The sequence below is a fragment of the Semicossyphus pulcher genome, unplaced genomic scaffold (assembly GCF_022749685.1).
Source record: "Semicossyphus pulcher isolate SPU_LCO1_2020_fin unplaced genomic scaffold, fSemPul1.0.p SCAF_6, whole genome shotgun sequence".
In the NCBI taxonomy this organism is placed as follows: Eukaryota; Metazoa; Chordata; class Actinopteri; order Labriformes; family Labridae; genus Semicossyphus; species Semicossyphus pulcher.
Window position 1 is genome coordinate 16171061 of NW_027211737.1, and position 23906 is coordinate 16194966.

Consider the following 23906-nt stretch of genomic DNA (forward strand, 5'->3'; position numbering starts at 1 on the left):
AACCGTGGATGTGACACATGCAACACTCGCTGGATATCCGGCAAGTGTTCTCTCACAACTACCGTTTATCGACATAGGTGCAACCAAAGAAAATGAAACTGAAATCTTGGGGATTATAACTTTAATGTTGTTAGACATTTACAATAACAACCTAATAGAGCCTGTAGGTGGCAACTAAAAACACTTGGAGTGGACATACCCCAGTTGCTCTCAAGGATTTCACAGCAGCCTTCCTCACCTCTGCTGGCTGACGTTTTTGTTTAGATCGCAAAATATGTAAAACAAAATAAGGCCCTGTTTAAACATACCTGAGTAACCGTTTTTTGTAAAAGGTATTCTGACTCGAAAACAAGGTACAGCTTCTTTTTTTTGCCGATTTCCCGACTGCCATAGACGACACAGCGACAAAAATCCACCTTAAAGACAACTGAACAGATTCTACCTGGTGGTGTTAATGATCATGGCTAAATGCTAGTAAGAGGACATTGAGGTTCTGATGGTTTTTTTCTGTGCTGACCTTTTTAGGTTTGTCGTTGATGTTGTTAGTCAGGACATTAGAGTGTTGGCTGATGCTTTGCAGTCATGTGCCAGTAGTTTCCTTAAACACCTGGCTGCAGGTGGACACCAGCTGAGCCAATCGCAGAGACACATTATAGTGAAATCTTTCCACGTAATGACTCGTGTGCTGTCACAGACACAGGCCTGTCTACCATGGTAATTACGGTAAATCCCCCCCTCAGCCCTACTTGTTGATTCTGAATCCATCCGAGCAGCTGAAGGATCACAATCACACAGGATGTCATGGATGGTTTGATCCCAAAGCTGCGCTCGGAAATAATTGAACATGGAGATAATTTCTGTGTACTGACAGGTCACGACGACTGCACTCGCATCAAAACCAGCCATGTTTCACAAAGTTTTATTCAGATTTCTGGGCGCTGTGGGGTGTAGCTTAGTGTGTGTGTGTGTGTGTGTGTGTGTGTGTGTGTGTAATGGCGGCAGTAGGAAGCTGATTTACTGAAGGCCTGTTTAGATGTGTGGTTCTGATATGGCGGCTGGCCCGTCACCACTGAAATGACTGTTTTTTTTGTGCGTCTCGCGGTGATTGAGTGGGTTGCTGTAGTGATAAGTGGGTTGCCCTGGTGATAAGCATTCTGCCGACGGACAGAGGAGAGAGTAGGGGAGGGGAGAGAGTGGAGGGGAGGGAGGTGAGGAGGGTTCGATAAGGAATCTGTCCAGCTTTATCTGCAGCGGCTGTCGACACCCGTTTCTCCTCCTCCCTTCTTTTTGTTCTCGTCTTCTTCTTTTCCCTTCTTGTTGTTTTCTTCTGTCTTCTTCTCTTTCTTTTCTTCTCTTGTTTTTCTTTTCTTCTTGTCTCCCCTCTTTGTTCTTAGCCTCTTTTTTTCTACTTGCATTGTTCACTTCTCTTCTTCTTTCTGTTTCCCTCTCTTCTTTAGATTCTCGGTTTCTCTCCTTTTCTTTTCTTCTCTTCCTTTTTTGTTCATTATTTCTTTATTCTTCTTCTTGCATTCTTCACTTTCTTTGGTTCTCATCTTCTGTTTGTTCTTGCTTTCCTCCTTCTCTTCTTTTCTCACCTTCTCTTCTGTTTATTTCCTTCTCTTATTTGTCTTCTTTTCTTTTGGTTCTATTCTTCTCTTGTTCTCGTCGTCCTCTGTTCCTGTTGTTTTGGTGTTCTTGCACTTCTTTTGGTTTTCCTCTTCTTTTTTTTTGCCATTTTGTTCTTCTCTTTTCTTGTCTCTATTCTTTTTCTCTTCTTTTATTTGACCTCTCTTTCTGCATTGTTCTCTTCTTCTGTTCCTGTTTTCTTCTTGTTCTCATGTTCATTTGGCTCTTTTATTGTTCTCTTTGTCCTTGTCTTGCTCTCTTCCTTTTGTATTCATCTCTCCTGTTCTCACCTTCTCTCGTCTTTGTTCAAATTTTCTCATCATGCATTCTTAGCTTTTTTCTCTACTTCTCCTCTATTCTCTTCTTGTGCTCTTTGTCACTTTTTTCCTCTCTTTTTTTTATTTATATGTCTGTCCTTCTCTCTTCTTGTCTTCCTCTCTTCTCCTCGTCTCATGTCTTCTCTTTTCTTTCTTCTTCTCTTCCTTTTTGGATTGTTTGTCACCAGCGATGTCGTGGATAGGGGACGAGGGTGGCGAGTCTCTGATTGAGTCTGATTGGTCATACACAGGTCACCTCCTGGTCAGCACTGTACACACACACAAACACACACCTCACACACACACACACGCACACACCCACCACACACACACACACACAGAGTCAGCAGTGTCTGTGCTTTGACAGAGGCTTCAGACTGTGTCCAATCAATCGAGTGCTCGGGCTGCTGAAGACATGCACTAGTAATCAGTGTAACCATCGCTGTGTTTGAACTCTGTCTCTGTGTCTGACTGTTTGATTGGGGTGAGTGTGCTTAAAAGCAGGAGACTGAATTCGAGGTCTCTCTTTGTGGGTCTTTCTTTTCGCTCGGTGGTTGTGGGTGTGTGTGTTCGCCTGCTTCCACTCTTATTGTCGAGGTTGTTACGTGCCCTGTGTTTCAACTGAAAGGACAAGAGTCGGCCATGAATCCTAAGTTTGCTTCCTTCCTTTTCTCTCCCCTCTCCACCTCCATACCCTCCTCCTCCTCCTCCTCCTCCTCTCCTGCGTCTCCTCCCTCCCACTCTCTGGTTGTCTGTAGAGGTTCCAATGGCAACGTTGAGCCCATCCAAAGTGACGTTAATGCAGGGGGAGAGCGTGGACCTGTCTTGTATGACCTCTGGGGTGCCCTCACCTGAGCTAATATGGAACATGGTGCTGGTCTCCAACTATGAGGTTAGTTCACACACTCAAAGACACACACACACACACACACACACACACACACACACACACACACGCACACAGAAAACACAAACTCCCATATCATGGATTAATAATGTCGCATCACTTTCTGATAGTTGGAAGAAATCAAGTATGAATAACTTAGTGCAGAAAAAGTGTGTTGATTGCCATATGGCAATGGCCATAAAATAAATACTCTGAGATATCTTTTAAAATATATCGTCAAATATTGGCTGCTTTAGGGCCTGTGTCCATTAACTGTGTTTTTTGCACTGGCAGCGCCTGTTTTCTAAACAAAACCAATGCAGTTCAGCATTTTCAGCGCTCAGCATCCTCATTGCAAAAAAGCCCTCGGTGTCACCTTGCTCGTTGCTCCTCACCGGCCAATCAAAATCAAGAAGAGGCGGGACTTCTGACATCAACTTTCAACATCAACAGAGGAGAAGTGTATTGTTTCGTTTTTTCGAGGTACAATTTCCAGGTGTAGAGCTGCCGCAAATGCCAGGACACAATTCATTTCCATCGTTTTCTTTGTAAAATTTCATTGAATTAAAGCAAATTTTAAGCATACAGAGCAATTTAAAACAGACTCAACGATCACTACTGAGTAAGGCAGAAGTGCCGCCAGACAACTTTTGTAACCTAGCAACAGTAAGTGCCGGTGAGAAGCGCCCTGAAATTGAGGTCGTGGGCACTGCCAGCGCAATAAGCGGCGTTAGTGGACACAGGCCCTTAGGCTTTGCTGCTTTTCTTGGTCATACAGATAATATAACCAGATAGTAAACTATTGGATTTTAGAGGAAAGACAAACAAAGAAGTTGAATTAAACTGGTCATATTGTGCTGTGTTCAGGCTTAACAGCAAAAACCAATAAATCCATTCATTGATAAATCAAGAAACTCAAATAAAATTAGCAGTAATGCCTCAATGCACTCTGTAGACATTTGCTAACTAAGGTCAGCTATATGTCCTTGGTACAAATGTAAACTTCTTGTTAAGATATTAAAAAAATAAATTTATAACTTCTAATAATTTGAATGATGATCCGTGTAATATATTTACTTTATTTTGAAGTAAACTTTCACAGCGTTAGATTGACACTTAAAGACCAGCTCATGTTTTAGGACATATAAAATGCTCTGCTTGAAATAATAAATTGTGTCTGATATGTTTTTTCTGTAAATACATTAAATCATCTTGTAAAAATCCTCCTAAGGCATCTCCTCCTTCTCCCTCATTAAATATTCCAGAATCTGCATAGGCCCCGCCCACTATGCACATTTACAACCACCCCTCCGTCACGAAGACAAAACACGTCTCTGCCATCGTTTAGTGGCGACTTGTTGAAACTTAGCTCGCTTAAAATGTAGTAATTAGTAGTAGTAACGTTAACGTTAGCAGTCAGTAGTGAGTTTGCAAAAATTACGATGACGGTTACAGCTGGCTCGTGCATCGCCAAAGCGGTTGCCATTGGTTACACATAATTATATGCATAGCGTCGCCCCCGTCCATTAACGGGATTGGGTCCTTAGGTTTGTGACGTCTCAAACCTGCCAATCTGAAAACGTGTTGTTCAGCCTGTCCTTGGTACACTGCAGTTTAAAAGCAGACAGGCCCAGCCATGGAGATGACTGCTGATGTTGTCCCTGATAGCACATGAAAGACACCACATGGAGAAGTTTACAAGGTTAAACACTTGATTTTCACTGGAGGGGGTCTTTAAATATCCCTGGGGGAAAATTTGCATGCCATGGTTACAAGCATTGAAACAAGCAGTGCAATAATTATAGAAAAACAAATTTCCAACATTGAAGTAAAAGTAAATAAAGTATGTCCTTATAAGTGAAGTAAGGTGTAGGAAAATATGTGAAAAAAAGCTTGTATTAAAGAATATGTTTTTTCTCCCTCAGATCGGGACTTCAGGGCAGATTTCGGTAATGCGACTCTCCAACCTGTCATCGCAGGACCACAACAGCAAGATCAGCTGCACGGCGGAGAACATCGTGGGAGAGAAAGAGTCCTGGCTGCAGCTGGATATTCTTTGTACGTTTGGCAATCGTGCTTAATTCAATGTAGATTACTGCGGTAAAGTGTTCATCAGTGTAGTAAAGACTGAGCATTATAAGCTGGAGAAGACTTCTGCTCCTCCTCGTTTAATCAGTGTTTTTGCACGCTTCACCAGATTTACCTCTGAATCGCTCTTTGGCTTTATCTTGCTAGTCTTTTCTGTTTGTATCTCACTGTTGCTCTTAAACTGTCTGTTCTTTCTATAACACTCAGTTCCTCCCAAAATCACTAAGCTGAGTGATGCAATCCCAGACCATCACTGGTGCATACCCTTCAGCGTGTCAGGTACGAAAGACATCCACGTATCTTTCTCTAGCATTTGGAGAGGTCGCTTTATACTTATAGTTTCACAATAAGTATAAATAAAAAAGTCCATAAAAAAATATAGACTGTTGATTGAAGAATATGCAATTCTGAATATGAAAATCTCTTGTATTGTGTTTCCAGGGAACCCAGAGCCACAGCTCCAATGGTTTCTGGATGGTGAAGTGGTGACGGAGGGACTCTACATCATGACGATGATCCATGACATCACAGAGAGAGAGTACCATGGCTGCCTGCAGCTGGACAACCCCACACACCTCAACAACGGGCGCTACACGCTCCTCGCTACAAACAAATACGGGACAGACCAAAAGGAGGTGGAGGCTCACTTCATGCACAAACCTTGGGATGGTGAGGAGGAACACTGAGCTTTGTTGTTTTATCTGCCCCGAATACTTTATTGGACCAAAAAGGTCACTTCGGTAAACCATTTGTTTGCATCCTCTATAATCTGGCGTTAGTCATGTTTGCAGATGCTATCTATAAAAAATGATCAAAGGCAACATTTAAACAAGCTTTTTGTTGTTGTCCTCATGTGCAGGTGACAAAGAACCCACATATTACGGTGAGTGAAGCAGGCATTTATGAGTACAAATGTTTTCATCTAATGTAAAATACCTTCCATCTGTATTCCTTGTGTGTTCACAATGTCCCTGTCTGATCAATGTTTTTTTTATTTTTAACATCTCATCATTTAATCGTCATCATATAACACAACTTACATCTTAGAAATCTTTCTCTTTCTCTTTGTCTCTCAAGTTGCTGAGGGTGCGTTACATACCTACACATCCTTGCAGCTAGGGATTAGGCTTGTTGTTCTGTCCTTTTACACTGTGGAACCCATGTTGTTGTTAATTCTGTTATATTATTACTTTTGAGTTTTGTTTTTTGATGTTGTGCATGTTAAATATATGTTTGTTGTGTTTGTGTACCGTCTGTGTAATGGATATGTAACAGAGAACAGGCATGACTGACATATCCCATTATTTGTGAAGTGCATGTCAAAGATTTAACAGTTGAGTTACAATGAGTGTGCTGATATGTTTGGAAGCTAACTTGTCTCTGTTGTCTCTTTCTCCAACACCTACTCCCCGCTGCAGAGCTAACAACAGGTACTGCCATGCCTTTTATTTACTCCCCTTTAATAGCTTAGTTAATCAACCAGTAACTTAGCCCCCACTCCCACCTGACCGTCCTTAGTAGCTGTTGCTACACCTGTTAAGCTTTGCGTTCTTGGATGAAACATTTGCGGTTTACAATGACGAAGATGACAGATTTACCACCTGAAACTAAGGCCATGTCTACACGTACACGGGTATTATTGAAAACAGAGTTTTTGCCTCCTTCGTTTCCCCAAAAAAATCCTGTCCACACAAACCCCGTCCAAATGAAAACACAAAAACACAACAGAAACGCTGTCATGAGAATATAACCCGGTCATGCAAAGAAGAAGAATCACGGCCCGTCAAAAGTCTGAAAAAATCTATCCTGACGCCTTTGTTCTATATGTGTAAACAAAGTCCTGTTTTTGTCACGTCCGTCATTTTGCGAAGAATGTCACCTCCTTAGTGTCTCGTCACCGTGGAGATAACGGCACACAGCCTGATATCACGAGCCAATAAGGGTTTACCCCGTCTACACGTCTCCGCGGAAACAGAGTTTTCAGTGACCTAAAACAGCGTTTGTGTGGATGAAAGGCCAAAACGCAGAGTAAAAGCTACGTTTTGAAAATACCCGTGTACGTGGCCTCAAAGTAATATTTGAAAGAATACTTCCTTGATGGGCCTGCACGGTGGTGCAGTGGTTAACGTGTTGCCTCACAGCTAGAAGGTTTCTAATTCGAACCCCCGTTTGGACGTAGGAAGCCTTTGTGTGTGGAGTTTGCATGTTCTCCTCAAGTGTGTGTGGGTTCCCTCCAGGTACTCCGGCTTCCTTCCACAGTCTAAAGACATGCTTGTCAGGATAATTGTTGACTCTAAATTGCCCGTAGGTCTGGGTGTGAGCGTAAAAGGTTGTCTTGTCTCAATGTGTCAGCCCTGTGATTGACTGGCTATCAGTCCAGGGTGTACCCCGCCTCGCGCCCAATGACAGCTGGGATAGGCTCCAGCCCCCCTGCGACCCTGAACAGTACAAGCGGTATAGATGTTGGATGGATGGATAGTTACTTGAGTTCAGACAGAGGTAGACACAAGTAGGCTTCTCATTTCTCCCCAGCAACTATTGACTTTGCTAGCTGAAATCAAAACAATCAATGGCAGATTATTAGCTGTAGCTAGCTTCCTAGTAAAGCTAATGCTAGCTCCTTGAGTCGGTTGAAAACACTGTCCCCAGCTGGCTTGTTCTAAAATGAAGACGATATAAAAAGTGTCTTACATATGCACTTGATAGCTACATACACGATATTATGCTTAAGCACTGAGGCTAAAGCTACATGTCAGTGGAAGACATGGAAATAAAGGAACAGCATTTCTAGCATTGCGGCGCAGAGCTATTAAGTGCTGATGTTGTACGAGTGATGAAGTAAGATGAGGATAATCCTGTTTAGTGACTTATGTTTGAAGAAAATAAATACTTTAAAGACAGGGGGAGTTTAAACACAGATCCACTATGTTTAGCTTAAACCCCTAAATGCATGCAGAAACGCCTCTGCTTATAAATACATAAAATACAGTGAAAGTTTTTTTTTTTAGTATAATCTGTAACCCCACAAAATAATGTAGTACGCATAGCTGCTTGCCTTTGAATTAATGTTGGGTAAGGTGACTATAGTGTCACGGTCACCGGCCAACTCTGCAAATTCTGTTTTATTTAACATATACAACCTGGTTCAGTCGCGGGTCTCAGGGTGTCCAGAGCTCGCGACGGCATGCATATAATAACCAAGAGATGCAACTAGTTTGGCCACTCTCTAAATACAAGGGAGTGGACTTCGCTGTCCAACCCAGACACCTGTGGCGCATCGCTCCTCCTGCGACGTTCCCCGACGGCTGTTGCTTCCGCTTCTCCCAGCCTCGTCTCCTGGCGCTTGGCCAGCTACCGCCTTCTCACGGCTTTCCTGCTGGTTTCAGTTCATTAATTGTGCGACGAAGACAAATAACGAAAATAATCCTCAAAGCAAACAAAAAGGGGGCAAAAATCTCATTCTGACTAGCCACTGTCCTAGTCCCCGCCAGTCACTGTCATGGCGTTCCTCACTTCTGCCTCCTTACTTGCGTCACGACAGGTATGCATCTGAACTACTAACCAATCACAGCACATCACCATGCATAGCGTAACGACCAAATCATAGCATGGGCGGTACCGTGACAATAGGTAGTAAGCTAGTAGCTAGTAGTAAGTAGGTAGTAAGCTAGTTGGCATGCCTGTTGTGCATAGTGGACAGTTCGTAAGCAGTGGGGGGCAACTGCTCCTTTGAACAACCAATTAACAAAGTACAAACAACCTGCAGCTAAATTCTTCTACTGAACAACCTGGTCAACAAATCAGAAGACCAATAAACTATAGTTTGCATATACTTACCAAAGAAAGTTTGACTTTCAACGCTGTCCTTCAGTGGGCCACAGATCACTTCTTCTCTCTCTCTCTCTCATCAACAGAGGACCCCCCTGTAGACCCTCCTGAAGACCGAGTCGCTGTAAGTGCTCTGTTTCGGTTTCTTTGCTGATTGCCTGTGTTTGTTGTTCCTGTTTTTCTATTTATTTGTGTTACCTGTCAAGAAAACATCCGGGCTGGATCTGTTTTTTCATGAAAGAAGTAATTGAATTGACTCGTCACAATACACATACACAGGAACTCTACAGAAAATCTGCCTGGGGATTTCACCTTCTGTTGTGCTCTGTATCTTGTGTGTGTGTGAAACAGTGTGTTTTCCTGTGCCTGTTTCTTGAGTATACAGGTAGGAGGTTTATAACTCTGTTTCCTTGTCGTGCAGGTGTACGTGGTTGTGGGCATTGCAGCTGTCGCGTTCACTGGTTTCCTTGTCATGTTGGTTATTCTCAAGTTTGGAGGAAACTCCAAGTTTGGCATCAAAGGTAAGACTTTGAACTTTTATCTGCATTGGTGGCCTCCGTCCTGTGAGGGAGGATAAACAATACAGAATTTATCAAAAGAAATATGGTAATTTGCTTTGTGTGATGTGGATGGCTTCATGGATACAACAAAAAAACATATTTCAAAAGATTTGTTCCTCCTGTCTCGATCGTTGCTTGTGTTGTATTAACTCTCAGACGAACATCGCTTTGGACAAAAGCGTCTGCTTGATGAAACTGTGACACAAAATCAAAAAGTGATTTCAATTCCAAATTAATGTTTTTGTTAGTGCAGTATTTATGCTTTTCTTGGAATAAAAAAAACAAACCTATACAGTTATTGTGTAAATGTTGCTTATAGCACTGAGCAGAGTCAATGTGAGGGGTTACTGGGAGTCCAGCCGACTGTACATAACCTTACTGTACAGTGTAGGTTTAATAACACATTGGGAACATATGTTCATTCAGTATCTTGCATTATATTTAATAAGGAACTGCATTTACATAATTTTATTTACTACACACATGGATGTATAGAAAATTCGAACATAACATTTGTTCACTTCATCCCGTTACTGAATATGAGACTGAAAGCGCGATCAAGGTTGCAGTGTTTTTTTTATCGTTTTGTAAATGAAAACAGCCTCAGACTGCTGACAGACTTTATTTTACTGAATTAATGCTGTTTTCAATTTCAACAAACCTCACCAGCATGGAAAACAGTGAAAGGAAAAAACAGGCAGCCAATCACAGTTCTTGCAGTCTTCCCGCCTGAAAGGAGCAGTTCACCTCTGGAAAAAGCTGCTGTCCGTCAGAGCTGGTGTTCTCTTTAATCGATAGAAGCAATAATGAATTTATTTGAAATTGGAGCCATAGCTGTGGAGAAAGTTGTACAAACAGCTCGTGGTTTCGCCCATTCTACATTACTACAACACCCAGCGTGCATTGCGCCCCTCCCTCTGAAAGGAACGGCCCAGCGAGAGACGCTGGAGTGAAATACTACCGTTTTCCAGTCAAGGACATTGATCGCTGCAGGCAATGGCTCAGAGCGGTACACAATCTGAAATACGACAAGAATATACCGGTGGATCGTTTAAAAAATCTTCAGGTCTGTAGTCTATATTTCAAACCTGACGATTTTGAACAAGACATGACATCGGAGGCGGGCGTCCTAGATTGAGGAAGTGTAGTTTAGCCTCCGCCAGAGGACTAGGGTCCATTGGAGAAGCGATAGTGTCCTCCAAAGTTCACAGAGTGAAATGGAATTAGCTCCCCATAATAGCATGATAGGACTGAGGCTGAAGCTCAAATATGGGGGTATATTTGACATTTTCCTTGAAGTTACTTCAGCTCAAAGGAGCTGGCGTCTGACTCCAAGAGGAGATAACTATGTATATGTGTCGTGACATAATAAGCTCAAAACCTGGTCTAGTTATAATTTAATATGCAAACCATCATGTATCCATGAATCCATCCTGGTCAGGTGGAAAAGCAGCTGCTGTTTGAAGGAGGGTTTCAGTGCTGCTAGTGAATAACATGCATGTTGACTAAACTGCTGTCCTGTAGTCTTTGTTAATGTAAAACTACTGTGGCAGCCATTGTGGAAGACCTCCTCACACACACACACACACGCACACACACACACACATTGAACTTGTATCTTATTTTCTCAGTGTTCAAACTCGTTTTTGTTTTCTGACTCAAAGTGTGACTTCTGCAATGGCTCCAGTTATAACTAATCTCTTTCCTCTAGCAGTGTTTGTCATGCTGACTTACTTCAACTTATTTCTCTCTGTTTTGCTCATTTTGGTGCTCGGCTGATATTTTCTCATTTCTGAACTAACCACTGAACAACACTGACATCATACCTTCCTTTCTCTACATACATAACGATGGTTGTGCTATGTTCAAAGTGTGGACATGTTCAGTGTGCAGTTATAAAACTGTAAGCAGACGGATGTTGTCTGATGTGTTTTGTTTCCATTGGCTCATATTTGATGTAAAAGTTGAGTAGACTAAGCTTAAAATACAGTCCCCAAAATACAGACGCTGGTGCAGGAACTGTTCTTTCAGTCTACTTTAGTTTAGTTCAGTTTGGTTGCAAAAGCTTTCATGATATTAAACCCCAAAAAATGTGACTTTCTGAGGAAGTAATTTTGTGCTGTTGAAAGTTTTTTTTCCAGGAAGAAATAACATTTTGGCTCTGCTGAACTACGAGCATTTGATGCAGCAGTGAAGGTGCACAGTGACATTCAAATTACCAAACCAAAGAATGAATGTAGAGAGAGGTGCCTGTGCATGCATGTGACTCTGGGTTGCACTGTTGAAGTGCAGTATTTTGGCAGTGATTGATTGATGGCCCCCGAGAGAGGAAGGGAGGGAGACAGATGGAGCAGCTACTATACACATGGTGTGTTTGTGTGTTTGTATTTATGGTCTTGTGTGTGGTTTCATCTTTCTCTGGTAGAGGTGAATGAGGTTGCTCTGAAGGAAATGATCTCCCTAATGCCTCTTAGTATCCTCTGTATATCTCTATTTGTGTGTGTGTGTGCTGTTCCTTTAAGTCTAAGCATTTTTGCACGTGTGTGCACCTCCAGTGTGTAGGATGTTAGGTCACGTTACCGTTTTGCCCTTTTGATTGCTCCCCTTGAGCCTTCATCCTTCTCTCTTTCCACTTTCGACTTCCTCTCCCCATGCGGTCCCGTCCCTGTGCTCCACATACATCCAGATGTATGTGCCCTGCAGTGTGTTGACATTGGGACGAGCCTGTGGAGAAAGAGGGATGTAGAGATAACTGAGGGAGGTGAAGTCGGTATGAACAGCAGCGTCAGATGGAGAGAACTTTGAGTAATGACAGCGCACATCACCGCTGTTAGTTTGAACGCTCTGCTTGTTTCTTATACCCGGCCGATGAGCAAAGTTCACCTCTTCAGCTCTAATCGAAAACAAACACCACTCTCACATGGCAACGTGGCTTTTCAGAAATCCTTAAAAACGTGCCTGCAGACGCACATAAACACCCCCACACGAACACAGTCATTGCTGACGATGATGATGAACTTGTGATCAGAAAGTGTGAAGAGAGCGTGTCACGCCGTATTGAACAGGTGTGCATGAGAACAGCTCAACTCGCCTGGCTGACTCTGGATGAATCGCTGTCTTTCTCTCTCCGAGAGTCGACTTATAAAAGCTGTAGCTGGTTTACATTATTTATATTGACTGCATTATTCTGCTCCCCTCTCATCAATAAACATGGGCAGCATTTGGTGCACAGTGTCCTTGCTGCTTCTCACACACACAGACAGGATGGCTATTTTATATACTGTACATAGTGGTGTGTGTTACTGTGCTGGCATATGGGAGTACATAACCAGGTTTGAACTTTTGTTTATAGAGAGTGTTGAATAAGTATAGCTGAAATACTGGACTGTCTTCAAACTTGATCTGTTAAACCTGCATTTTTTTTACTAATAAATAAGCTCTATGTACAACACCTATATATTTTTACCTTATATAGTTATGGCGAACATGGAAACAGACACTCAGCAACATTAACATTTATGATTTACTCAATTTCTTCTTCTCTGTTTGGTCTCCACCCACACCTGTTTGCTGCTACATGCTCCACTTTGTTCACCAGCCAGTAGCTCACTTTAGCTGTGTCAGGGGCTGCATCCTTCGAAGGCCGTATTTGAAGGCTGATTGCGTCACAGCGGCGCATTGAAGGCTGTCCCATTGGGAAGGCTCCTTCAGATGCGGCCGACAAATGCGTCCTCCTTTTCATCCATAGGGTGCATCCTTCACGGCCCAACATATCCCAAGATTCATTGCGTGCCAATTCAAACGTTTTTGGTTTCAGCTCATTAGAATAGCTGGCGATACTGAGGTTAAAAATAATGAAAGGGGCCTTGGATAGTTATAATAGCTAGTTAGTCCGCTATAGCTACCTGCTGCTAGGCAACAGGAGCTGCGTTTGGTGAGGCAAGGTTAAGGGCGGGAACAGCTGGTGATGCAAACAGCAAATCATCCATAGACCAGACCGTCTCATTTCAGTTCGGCCTTAGCGGTCTCCACAGGCTACGAATGACTCCATAGACAGCATCCTTCGAAGGCTGCAGCCCCTGAAGTGAGACACAGCTTTTGTCTGTTTGACAGTTATATTAGCTGACTGCTAATGAAGCTAATGAGAGCTGAGAGAGTGAATCAGAAGGGTCAAAACTGGGGCAGAACGGTATTTGACAAAATATCTAATTGCGATTATTTTAAGTTAAATTGCAATTTAGATATGATTTGCGATATTAAAGGGAATGATCATTTTAACACGATAATTCTCATTTTCATTGAAAAACATTTAAATAATTATGGTGTCATTGTTGCGGAGACCTGTACCAAACAAAGATATTGAATATTGACGTGTGTATGATGTGTCAGCCAGAACATCTCTGCAGCACAATGTTTAAGATAAAACCTGAAATATTGCACCTCCTGTGATTGCAATTTCAATACAATTCCGATCAATTGTTCTGCCCTACCTTCAGCAACTGTGCAGTGATTTAAAGCAGCTTTAAGTTTTACGCACTCATCATTTTCAGGGGAAAGTTGGTGTCTGAGGAGCAGTGCAAGTTAACAAGTTAAATGGAGCTAAATGGAATTTCATTTGGTTTTCCAAAAAGTTTCACACATTTAAAAATCCTTTGCCAGAAAATGCTGTTATGTCTCTGAACAGTCCAAACATCTCGCTTTGAACTGTTTGTACTAGTTTGTACTTTTAAAATGGAAATCACTGAGAGCAGCGAGCTCATCCAGAGAAACTAGGGCGTTGTTTCTGGATGTTGTTTGAGTTCAAATACTCATTACACCCAGAGAGAAGACAATTTATTAGCTGCTTAAGAGCTCAAAAGTAGGCAGCATTTCCATTTAAACCTGAGAGACTTAAAGCAGAAATGTTCACACTTTCAGTGGGTGGTGCGTCAGTATCAGTTAAGATCCAACTTGCTCATACATTAGGCCAAACTGTTCTGATCAATACAACCTTCCATTGCAGAGAGAAAGCAAATCAGGTCTGAAGAAAGCAGCTACAAAACCCAAAATACCACATTAAGGCTCAGTTTCAGCTAACAAAATCTGTGTTACGTTCCCTTTGGGACAATTGGGCTCACACAGAACATAATTAAGTTGAGTAAATACTTGAGGTATTTCCTAAACCTAATGTGGGTTTTGGAGGCCTGTTACATTAGTGGAAGTGTATGGATTTGAAAGAGGTTATTTATTTGAGGAGTCTTACAGAAAACAAGAATCATGCTGTTAGATGAATTGTGTACGATTTTTGCAAGCTCAAAAAAGGAAGAATAACAACCCAAAGATTGGGAGCACGAGAAAAAAAAAGCATGATAGCTAACAGGCCGGCTTAAATGGGCCTGCTGAAAGCCTACCAGCTCCCACAAAATTACACATAACTACCCCGCTGAAGTGACTGCAGACTCCCGAAAGAGAGAGCGGATCTGACGGTGCAGGCAGAGAGGGGAGGATGTAGCAGCATCTGTATGTGTTCATGCCCTCGAAGCACCTGTAGGGAGGGAAGCGTCAACATGAACCTGAGTTCTGACGCAGGAACAAGACGGAAATGTCAGGAGGGAGAAAAAGAAGGAGTGATTGAAAGGGAAAAGGCAAATGTGAAGTGGAGAAAGTGAGAGACAGATGGAGAAGAAGAAGGCAAATGCTAAAAATGACATTTGACAAGAAGCATGAGTGAGAGAAAAAGCCAGCCAGGAAGTGAGACAGGATGAGGAAAAAAAAAAAGATGGAGTAAGAAGAAGACGCAGCAGCCTGAAAGCAGCAGAGCAAGGCACAGAGGAGGTGAAAAACAGAGAGAAAGAGAGAGCTGGAAGGAGAGAGTCCTGTCCTGTTCACTTATCAATGATTCATCATTAGTGCAGGTTTCAGTTTTCTCCTTGTTTGGTGGAGTTACACGCCTCCGTCTCTCCCCCTCCCTCTCTCTCTCTCTCACATGTACACAAAGCTCCTCACTGCTGATCGATCGATATGACACCCTCAAGGTCAGCAAAGCTCTATTCTAGGCCCGCGGCAGTTCTGAGCATGCCCAGCAGACCCACCACCTCCTCCTCCTCTTCTTCTTCTTCTCCCTCTCGTTGCAGAAAAGCAGCTTTCGCCTCCAGCTTTTGAGGTTTTTGACGAAATACTGCTCACCCACTACACTTTTGAAAAACTGAATGAGCTGAACCACAAAGTGAAGAGACGAAAAAAAGTATCTATGATTCTGCGTTTAGACCGGGGCCGAGTAGCTAACGTCAATACTTTCAGGCTGCTGATGGAAAAGAGTCAGCATCGCTGAACTTTACAATCTGTAAGCCTGGGGAGGTTTTTAGTCTTGCAAGTCTTTTTCTCTGATCAAATATTTCTTGATCTACATCATAACATTGATCCTTCAGGACGGTATTTTATTCAGGTAAAGCTGCTTCGTGTTGAGACAAGACCGAGAGTTATTTTATTGAATTAAAAAAAGTTTTTTAAAACAAGACAAAGGGATGCTTTCAGCATGCTAACATACTCACATAGAGACAATGTGAGCTTGTTGATGTTCTGCAGTTAAACTGACATCTCAGATCGTCGTGTTAGATAGTGCCGGGTATCGTTTACTTAAATACTCTTCTAGTCTTGCGACCACTGAAAGCTGCATTTACACTACATGTCACATTCACTCATTCACACACTGATGGCAAAGGCCTAAGTGCCGATCTCGGCTATGCCACCGGGAGCTGTGGTTCATTGTCTTGCCCAAGGACACTTCGACATGTCACTGTAGCAGTCAGGGATCGAACCCTCAACCTTCCTATTGACAGACGACCGACTCTACCACTGAGTCACAGCCGCCCCGTCCCACACCCTTAAATTGTTCCTGATATCAAACGTTTTTTACTTCTTCATTTAAAACCCCTCATGTACATAGAAGCATTTAGTTGTGAAATGACAACACCCATGATTTTTATATAAATACATTTGAACTGCGAACTCTGTTGACTATACCGTGCTCAACTTCACTACATAACTGACGGTAAAGGTTGTAGCTACTGTGGTAGTGAGCCAATAATATGTGTCATTATATCGAGAGAATATTCAGTGATTGACTGTGATAGAATAGACATAGTTTGAGGGTTGAGTACAGGTATTATTTGGCTTTAGCAGTTTTAAACCACTTGGTGTTTGGTTATTTCTATGGATACTCAGTATCAATACCCAGTCCATGTGTTTGCATGCCCCCTTGCTAATCAACAATAAGCACAAAGTGGAGCGGAAGTTCAGCTATGCCGGTATGGGATAGGTTGACGTTCTGATCTGAATATGTGAGTGGATGAAAAGACAAGTATACAAGTTTTCTGGGGGCCGTGAATGTCTGCACCAAAATACAAACTGATCTGCTGGTGGTGCTAAAACAAAAATCAGAGGCTCACCAAGGTCATTATGATTTCCCTCTGCATTCATGGCATCTGAGCTTATAATTGTCCACAATATAAGTCTAGACTGACATTAGCTTCCATAAAGCCTAATGCCTAAAAACATGTCATGTTTCAATGTCTCCGAGCTTATTCCACTCAGTGTTTCAGTGTTTGTGTGGGTGTATTTGTCGGCCTGCGTAAACAATAGCAGAACAACATCCCTCATGTCTTTTCAGCAAATCATCACCGAGAAGGACTCGTTTAAAGGTCAGCTGGTCGGGGAGTTTGAAAGATGGCTGCCAGGTTAAAACTGTCCATCTTTATTCAGATGTTTCCGTAGCAACTGAAACAATGTGTTTTGAGGTCAGCGGCTGATTTGAGGTGAAAGCTGTGAGTCAGTGAAGCGCTGCATTGAAACTAGAGGAAGGAACGTGTGACAACAACAAATGTATAGATTTGATGGATTGTTAGTTCTGACGATTGAGAGCATTTTCAACTGAGTGTTTTACTGCAGGTTATAACCTCAACTCAATCATCAGAAATCCCACTGTGCCGTGCCTCTTCCCCATGGGCCGATCATAAAGAACAATAAAAGGTGAATACAAATGAAGCCCTGTCTTTTGGCTGTGTGTATTTTTTCCCCACTTTTTCTCCTGAATTGTGTTTTTCAAGGAACAGTTTTGTTTGTTTGCAGACTTCAGCGTTGAGAGCTGGGGGAAGGAAAGACTAAATGCCTATGGCAGATCCTGAGGGCAGTGATTGTTTGAAGTGCTCTGAAAATGGAAATGGCTCTTTTCCAATGTGAACGCTGCCTGAAGACCTCGTCTGTGCACTGCCTGGCTGCAGCCTCTTTTTTTTTTACACTTACTTAATATATCTAAATGTTGCTGTGCACTCATTTTGAGGGGGGCATGTTTTTTATTTCAGGGTTTGATTTGTTGATATTAGTTAGAAAAAAATAATTTATTATAACCAAAAACCAAGTTGCATTTGTTGCTACTCAAGATTTTTTTCACCACAATTTAAAGTCTTTATGGATTTCTTCTTTTCTATTTTTCTCATCCCAATATCCTATAACATTGTGCCAACTGTTTAAAAAACAATTAAAATCATGTTTGACGTTTTCATGGCCACTGGTATCCCTGTGAAGAGCTCGTCAAACAAACTCATTTAGAGTCCAGGAAGCGCCCTTAACCTAATCTCTATTTACAGATTCTACATAGTAATGTAAAATCCTTAGGCAGGGTCGTGGATTTTAAGGACAGCAAGTGTTCTGGTTTCAGTTTGTGGTATGTTTGTAGTCCGAGTAATATTGATCAATCACGTATCAGTATCAGCAGGCTGGGGCGTACGCAGGAAAAACAGTCCGTGTGGAGAGCAAAAGCAGGCGGAACGTAATGCGCCATAATGACATCCCGGCTCCCATCAGCGTGATCTGATGAGGATTTAGCTTCTTATTTATCTCTATAAACAGACAGCAAGCTAACAGCTAATAGTCTGCTCTAGATCTAAAACTCAACTTGAGATAAACTCCCTTAACGCGGTTTCACGAAAGCCGTTCAGCTTTCTGAATGCATCAGAAATGATCGATCCAACCTCCGATCAACAAACGAGTATTTTAAAAGTTTTCTCCTCCTCTTGAGGACAGACCTGACAAGCTTCATTTTTACTTTTTACTTATCTGCATCATGATGTTGAAATTTCGGCAAAGGTAAGACCCGTTGATTAAAGTTAATCACAAGAAAAACGGGTTCTTGCAGCAATGCAGCACGCGGAAAAGGAAGTGGCGGAAGAAGAACAGCTGGCTACACTCCCGGCATGCTCACTGTTGTCCCCAGAGGCTATATCATTGTCAGACTGTAGCCGATGGGATCAGAGATTGCCCTTAACCTTACACCTTATTCATATTTTGATCTTTAAATTGTTAATTTTTTGGTGCGGCATCTTCTGAGTCAGACCAGCAACGAGGTTCAACAATGACTAAAATCACTCCTAAAAATATTGACATTTTCTGTGGCTTGAAAAAAGTTGTTTCTTGTTGAAGACAAAATATCAATTTGCTGGATACTTACTTCCAGCATCGTGCTCAACAAAGTGATTAGAAGTTCTGTAATCTCTCTGACAAACACACCGCTCACCGTACCCTCATTTGCTTCAAGTAATCAAACTGAAAAAACATGGCAGCTACTCAGAAAGTTTCTGAACAAACTCATTACAGGAAATTAAACCTGGTTTTAACTGACTCTGATCGTCATCTAAACGGAAGACGTGAAGACCCCATATGTGCAATCAGACACAGAGAGCAATAAAGGCCTCAATAAACTCTTCTGAAAAGGGCAAGTGTTGACGGCCTGAGTCAGAGAACATGAAGACAGTGACCATCAGCTGGTGTCCCTCTCTTCTCGTTGTCAGGCGGCCCATTGTGAGCCGTATATCATTTCCTGTCTTTTATTGGTCAGCCTGACCTTTCCCAGCAGTCAGAGCAGTGAAAGATTTGATCGTTGTAACTGGCCGTGCAGTGCGGGAGCGAGACTTTATGTACACTCACAATTTGTGCTGAGCCACTGAGGAGTTACGATTTGTTTCCATTTGAAATATGAGGATTTTTAAAATGTGATTATTCTCCACTTCAAACAGGAAGCAGTCTCGAACGAGCAGCGTGACCTCATTTCATCTCTCCCCTCTCGACCTCCATGCAAATCAGAGAACATAAATGGACTTTAAATGTTAATACAAGGGAACCGGCTTAGTCAGCACACACAGTATCTACATATTTATCTTCATATTTGGGACATTGAAGGTACCACAGTCTGGGATGTGAGGTTTTGTGGCGGCAGCTGTAATTCATTAATGGAAATCACTTACCTTTAATGTCATTTTCAGACGACTCTTTGCTCCTGAGCATAAATCAAGCTATAAAGAATGGTTTGACAGTCATGTAATTACTGCTTAAACATCATTATGACCGGCCTCTAAATGAGGGCCTTTATTTAAATGTTGGAAAGTATTTTTTAAAAACCGTCACTGAGGCTGTTGTTCAAGTGTATCTTGTTTTTCATTTGGCAGCGCAGCTTTTAACAACGGTGCCACTGAACTCCACGAGCAAACAAAATTATTTCATCCTTGCCAAAGTAAAAACAATTTTTATAATTCAGTTTTCTCTGAAACACAAACATGTTCTGCCAATCTTAACATGGAGGCCGATGGTTTTATCACAACAAACCTTACAAAAGCAAGAAAATGACTTCTGTCTACCTGACGCTGTACAGGCCTTCTGCTGTATACCTGATCACACACAAGGCCCTCTGCGTCTATTTCATCATGCAATTCAGCCGCAGTGTTTTGTAAGGAGACGAAACTTACTTTGCAAATCCCTTCAAGTATTGTGGCTGCACAATAAGACAAACTGGAGTGTGTATGACAGCTTGAGAGATGTGTTTGCCAGAGCAGATGGGACAAAGTGATTCATTTGCAAGTCATAAGTACGTCTCAGAGCTCGTCCAAGAAGTCCCCAATCAAGGCTGACTCGTCCCAATCAAGTCCAAGTCCTAAACTTTGAGCTTTCGGTTTAGAAGGAGTCATAATGTTGCCTGGCATCATCAGACCAATTTGCAAATGTGAATAAGTTTGGTACTGCTCTCAGTGATGATTTCTGAGGGGCTTTACCAACGGGTACAGACCACAATGCCATCGAGGCTGCTAGGGCTGCCGCGAGTAGTCGACATAATCGATGACGTTGGTGCTGAACATGCGTCGACGCGCAAGGTTTTTCGTCAGTAGTTTTTGGCTTGAGTCACTGGTCGGCTGAGCAGCTCCAGTCAACGCAATTCAGTTTTAAAAAATGGCGACAGCAGTAGAGTCCAACTTTGTTGCAGCACAGTCCAACTCGGCGTCTAAACTATGGGTACTTCACTAGCATACCACAGCAGCACGAGTGCTACGCACCAGCACCTGAAGAGAAAATACACAGACGCTATTCCAGAAAGGGAAAAACCAGCGTGAGCGTTGTCTGTTCATTAGTAGGGAGAGCTTTTTCATATCTTTTGTCCTCATAGCTGCAGCTCTCATAAAGCTATTACATTGTCTGCACGCTTCCTTAGAAATTCCAGTGAAGAAGCGTTTGAGAACATTTCTCGGCTAAAATCTGGGCTCGTTTTACATTGATTGACTGTGTGTGTGTATGTGTGTGTGTGTTGGTGCACAGTGGGCTTCTCACGTGTAGGGCTCCTGTGAGGAGTTAGTTTATTTCTGCCATTATGTTGAGCACATTTCTTTGTGTTGGGAATGCTATAAAAACAATCATGTTTGAATTCTAAGCAAAGTTTGTATATTGTTTTGTATTGATTGTGTAATAATTGAGGAAAACTAATCATTTAGAATAATCGACTAATCTGTAAAGTAGTCGATAGATTAATTAATAGAAAAATAGCGCCTGATTGACCGGCTGTTATAATCATTTGTACGTAACATGAAGTGTCCAGTTTGTTTCGTACTGATACAATGGCGATTCAGAACTTTCCATAACCACCTGGATTCTTAATGAAAGTGACTCAGTGGCGTTTAAACACCCCCATATTTGATAAACAGTTGCGATTGGCAGACCTGAATCAGACCAGATGGAAATCTCTCTCAGCTGGAGGGGGACCAGACGCATCTTCCAGAGCAAATAAAACACGAGCGCGCAGATTCATTTGGTTGCCAGGCTCTTTACGAGCCCTCGCCACATTTTATGCTATTTTAATCATTTTAAAGCAAAATGAGCAGGAGTGGATGAACGTTAGTCTATGGTGTTAAAGTCAACTTGAGTCTATAGAGATCAGCTTCAGCCATGAAGTCATGTGAGTCCACTCTGGTGTTTGTTTATGTAGACATTTATAGTCTGTGTACATCCTGTCAGTGTGAGGTTTTCCTCAGACGGTGTGACAGCGTGTTGTTGCTCAGGGTCCTCGGCCTCGCTCAGTAAATGTCACCGCTGCCACAGAGCGTGTGCGCACGCTGCATCACTGTGCCTTTTTCTTGGCAGTACAGTGAATGTCTGTATGATCGGGTCTATGTTAATGAGGCTTTAGCTATCGATCAACACCTAGTCCTGCTGCACTCGGGCAAATACTCAAGCGACCAAGAGGCAAACACACACGCACACATACGCACACAAAAGTCCCCAGTTTTCCTGAATATGTATGAGAGCTGGCAAAGATGCCTGCCAATATCATTCAGTGTGTCTGGCTGCTTTTGTGTTGTGTATTTTTGCGTCTGTGCACTATTTTCTGCTCAGCAGGGGAGGAGGAGAAGGAGAGGGGGAGGGGGGGAGAGCAGCAGGACTGAGCACTATAACAGATAGAGGTTTATTGATGGATCAGTGGATCGTTTGCCTGTCCAGACTGAGCCAGGACGCCTTGGCCCTGCCTTCCCATCACTGCCTAATGCTACGTTCAGCAGCTCTGCAGTGTGTGTGTGTGTGTGAGGAGGGGAGATGGTTAAGGGGGGTTCGGGCACGTCTGTGAGCGACAGGGGAAAAAGAAGGTGTGTTAAAGATGTAAAAAACAAGAAAAAAAAAAAAGTCATCTGTTTATATGCTAATAAGAGCGTGTTTCTGTGTCAGTCAGAGTCCTGTTTTGTTTCTCCTCATACATAAATACTTGTTCATACCTGCATAATGTCCTCCAAAGGCTTTGAGTCTTGTTTATAGAAGTACAGTACATGCGCTCAAAGCTCCAGAGAGCCATCAGAGCGCTTTGATTTATGACTCTTTCTTCTGCTTTCAAACCAAAAGCTGACTGAAAAAGCCACAAACGTACTTCCTGGGGAAAATGCTGAATCAGCAGAAGGACTTCAGCCAGAGCAGTCAAACTTTCATTTTCAGTCTAAATGATGACAAACGGCATCGTTCGGTAGACGGGGAATAAATAATAATAAGTGCCCATTTCAGAAGGTGTTGTTTCAAATAGATGTTTCAATGTTCTTGGCTGTAAAGTTCATGTGACCACCTTCTAACATTGTAGATTCATTTGACAGGAGATCTCAGCGATGGGTATCGATGATAATCCTAAATAGTTCAAGAGAAACTCAACCAATCTTGCGAAGTTCGTTAAAATAAGAGTGCTGTTTGTTATTTACATTTTTTGGCTGACTGCTGGGGTCAGCCCTACACATGGGTCTGTAAGTGACTGACCGACTAAGTGAATGACTGAGTGAATGACTGAATGACTGAGTGAGTGAGTGACGGTACTTTCAGAGCCAAATAAAGCAAAAAGTATAACAACATCAATGGCCCGGGAAACACTTCAAAATAAAAGCACAAACGAGGGGAGTCAGAATTACCGATCGGGCTTTTACTTTGAAAAAGCATACCACAAGTGTTGACCTACTTTACACCCAATGCCTGTGACTTTAACTACAGGAAGAGTTGTTAATATTGCTGTCAGAGATCAGTAGGACTCATCACTAGTCATTCTCGCTGTGTATTTTGGCCGAGAACCGTGCGCGGCTCGCGGTAAAAATAGGCAAACCTCCTATTCTCTACATTTTCTGCCTGAGTAGGCGAGACATGCATGTGTCACGCCAGCATTGTGAAGACTCATCTGTTTTCATGCAATTCAAATAAAAATGAAAACGTCCCACAGCCGTCACGGACACGCCACGCTTCCAGTGTTCCCACAAAAGCGCACATTGACCCGATGCGGTCAGCCACATACGAGGTTTTGACCTAGTCTTGTTGATATTTAGCCGTCTTTTAAAAAATGATTTCATTGTACTTTTCTCCAAAAAGTAATCTTTTTGGAAAATAAGCGTTGATTTCTCTGTTGTCTTACCATGTCCATTTGAAAAGTGGATTTAACATGTAGTTTAATAGATCTTAAAGATATTTTGTTTTTCTAACAAAGTTTCTGAGTAGTAGGATTCCAGTAGGTATAAGGCTGCTTTCACACCTGAAGTCTGTTTGATCCGAATCAAAGACCAAATTGTTACAATGTTGCATTTTGCTTTGAGTTTGGTTCTTGTTCACACGGCAGCTATTACCGGCAAACCAAGCGTTTTAATACACGAGGAAACTGCTTTCTGATTGGTCAGAATTTCCATGTGGGAAAACTCCCTGAAGCAAACAAAGAGAGAGCACACTCCTCAATCACACACGATCACAGACTTCAACGTTTTGTTGTTAAACGGTTCGATCAGTCCCAATCGCTGT

General features: G+C 42.3%; 1 protein-coding gene across 1 annotated transcript in view; it reads left to right on the forward strand.

Annotated features, from left to right (window-relative positions):
• The window catches only part of ntrk2a (neurotrophic tyrosine kinase, receptor, type 2a), a 95690-nt gene that overhangs the window by 13076 nt on the left and 58708 nt on the right, over window positions 1-23906 (forward strand). The window contains exons 6-12 of the mRNA XM_069683634.1: window positions 2702-2835; window positions 4755-4887; window positions 5125-5196; window positions 5359-5586; window positions 5777-5800; window positions 8832-8869; window positions 9167-9266. Coding sequence (XP_069539735.1) covers window positions 2702-2835; window positions 4755-4887; window positions 5125-5196; window positions 5359-5586; window positions 5777-5800; window positions 8832-8869; window positions 9167-9266 — 729 coding nt within the window. The remainder of the gene's footprint in view (window positions 1-2701; window positions 2836-4754; window positions 4888-5124; window positions 5197-5358; window positions 5587-5776; window positions 5801-8831; window positions 8870-9166; window positions 9267-23906) is intronic.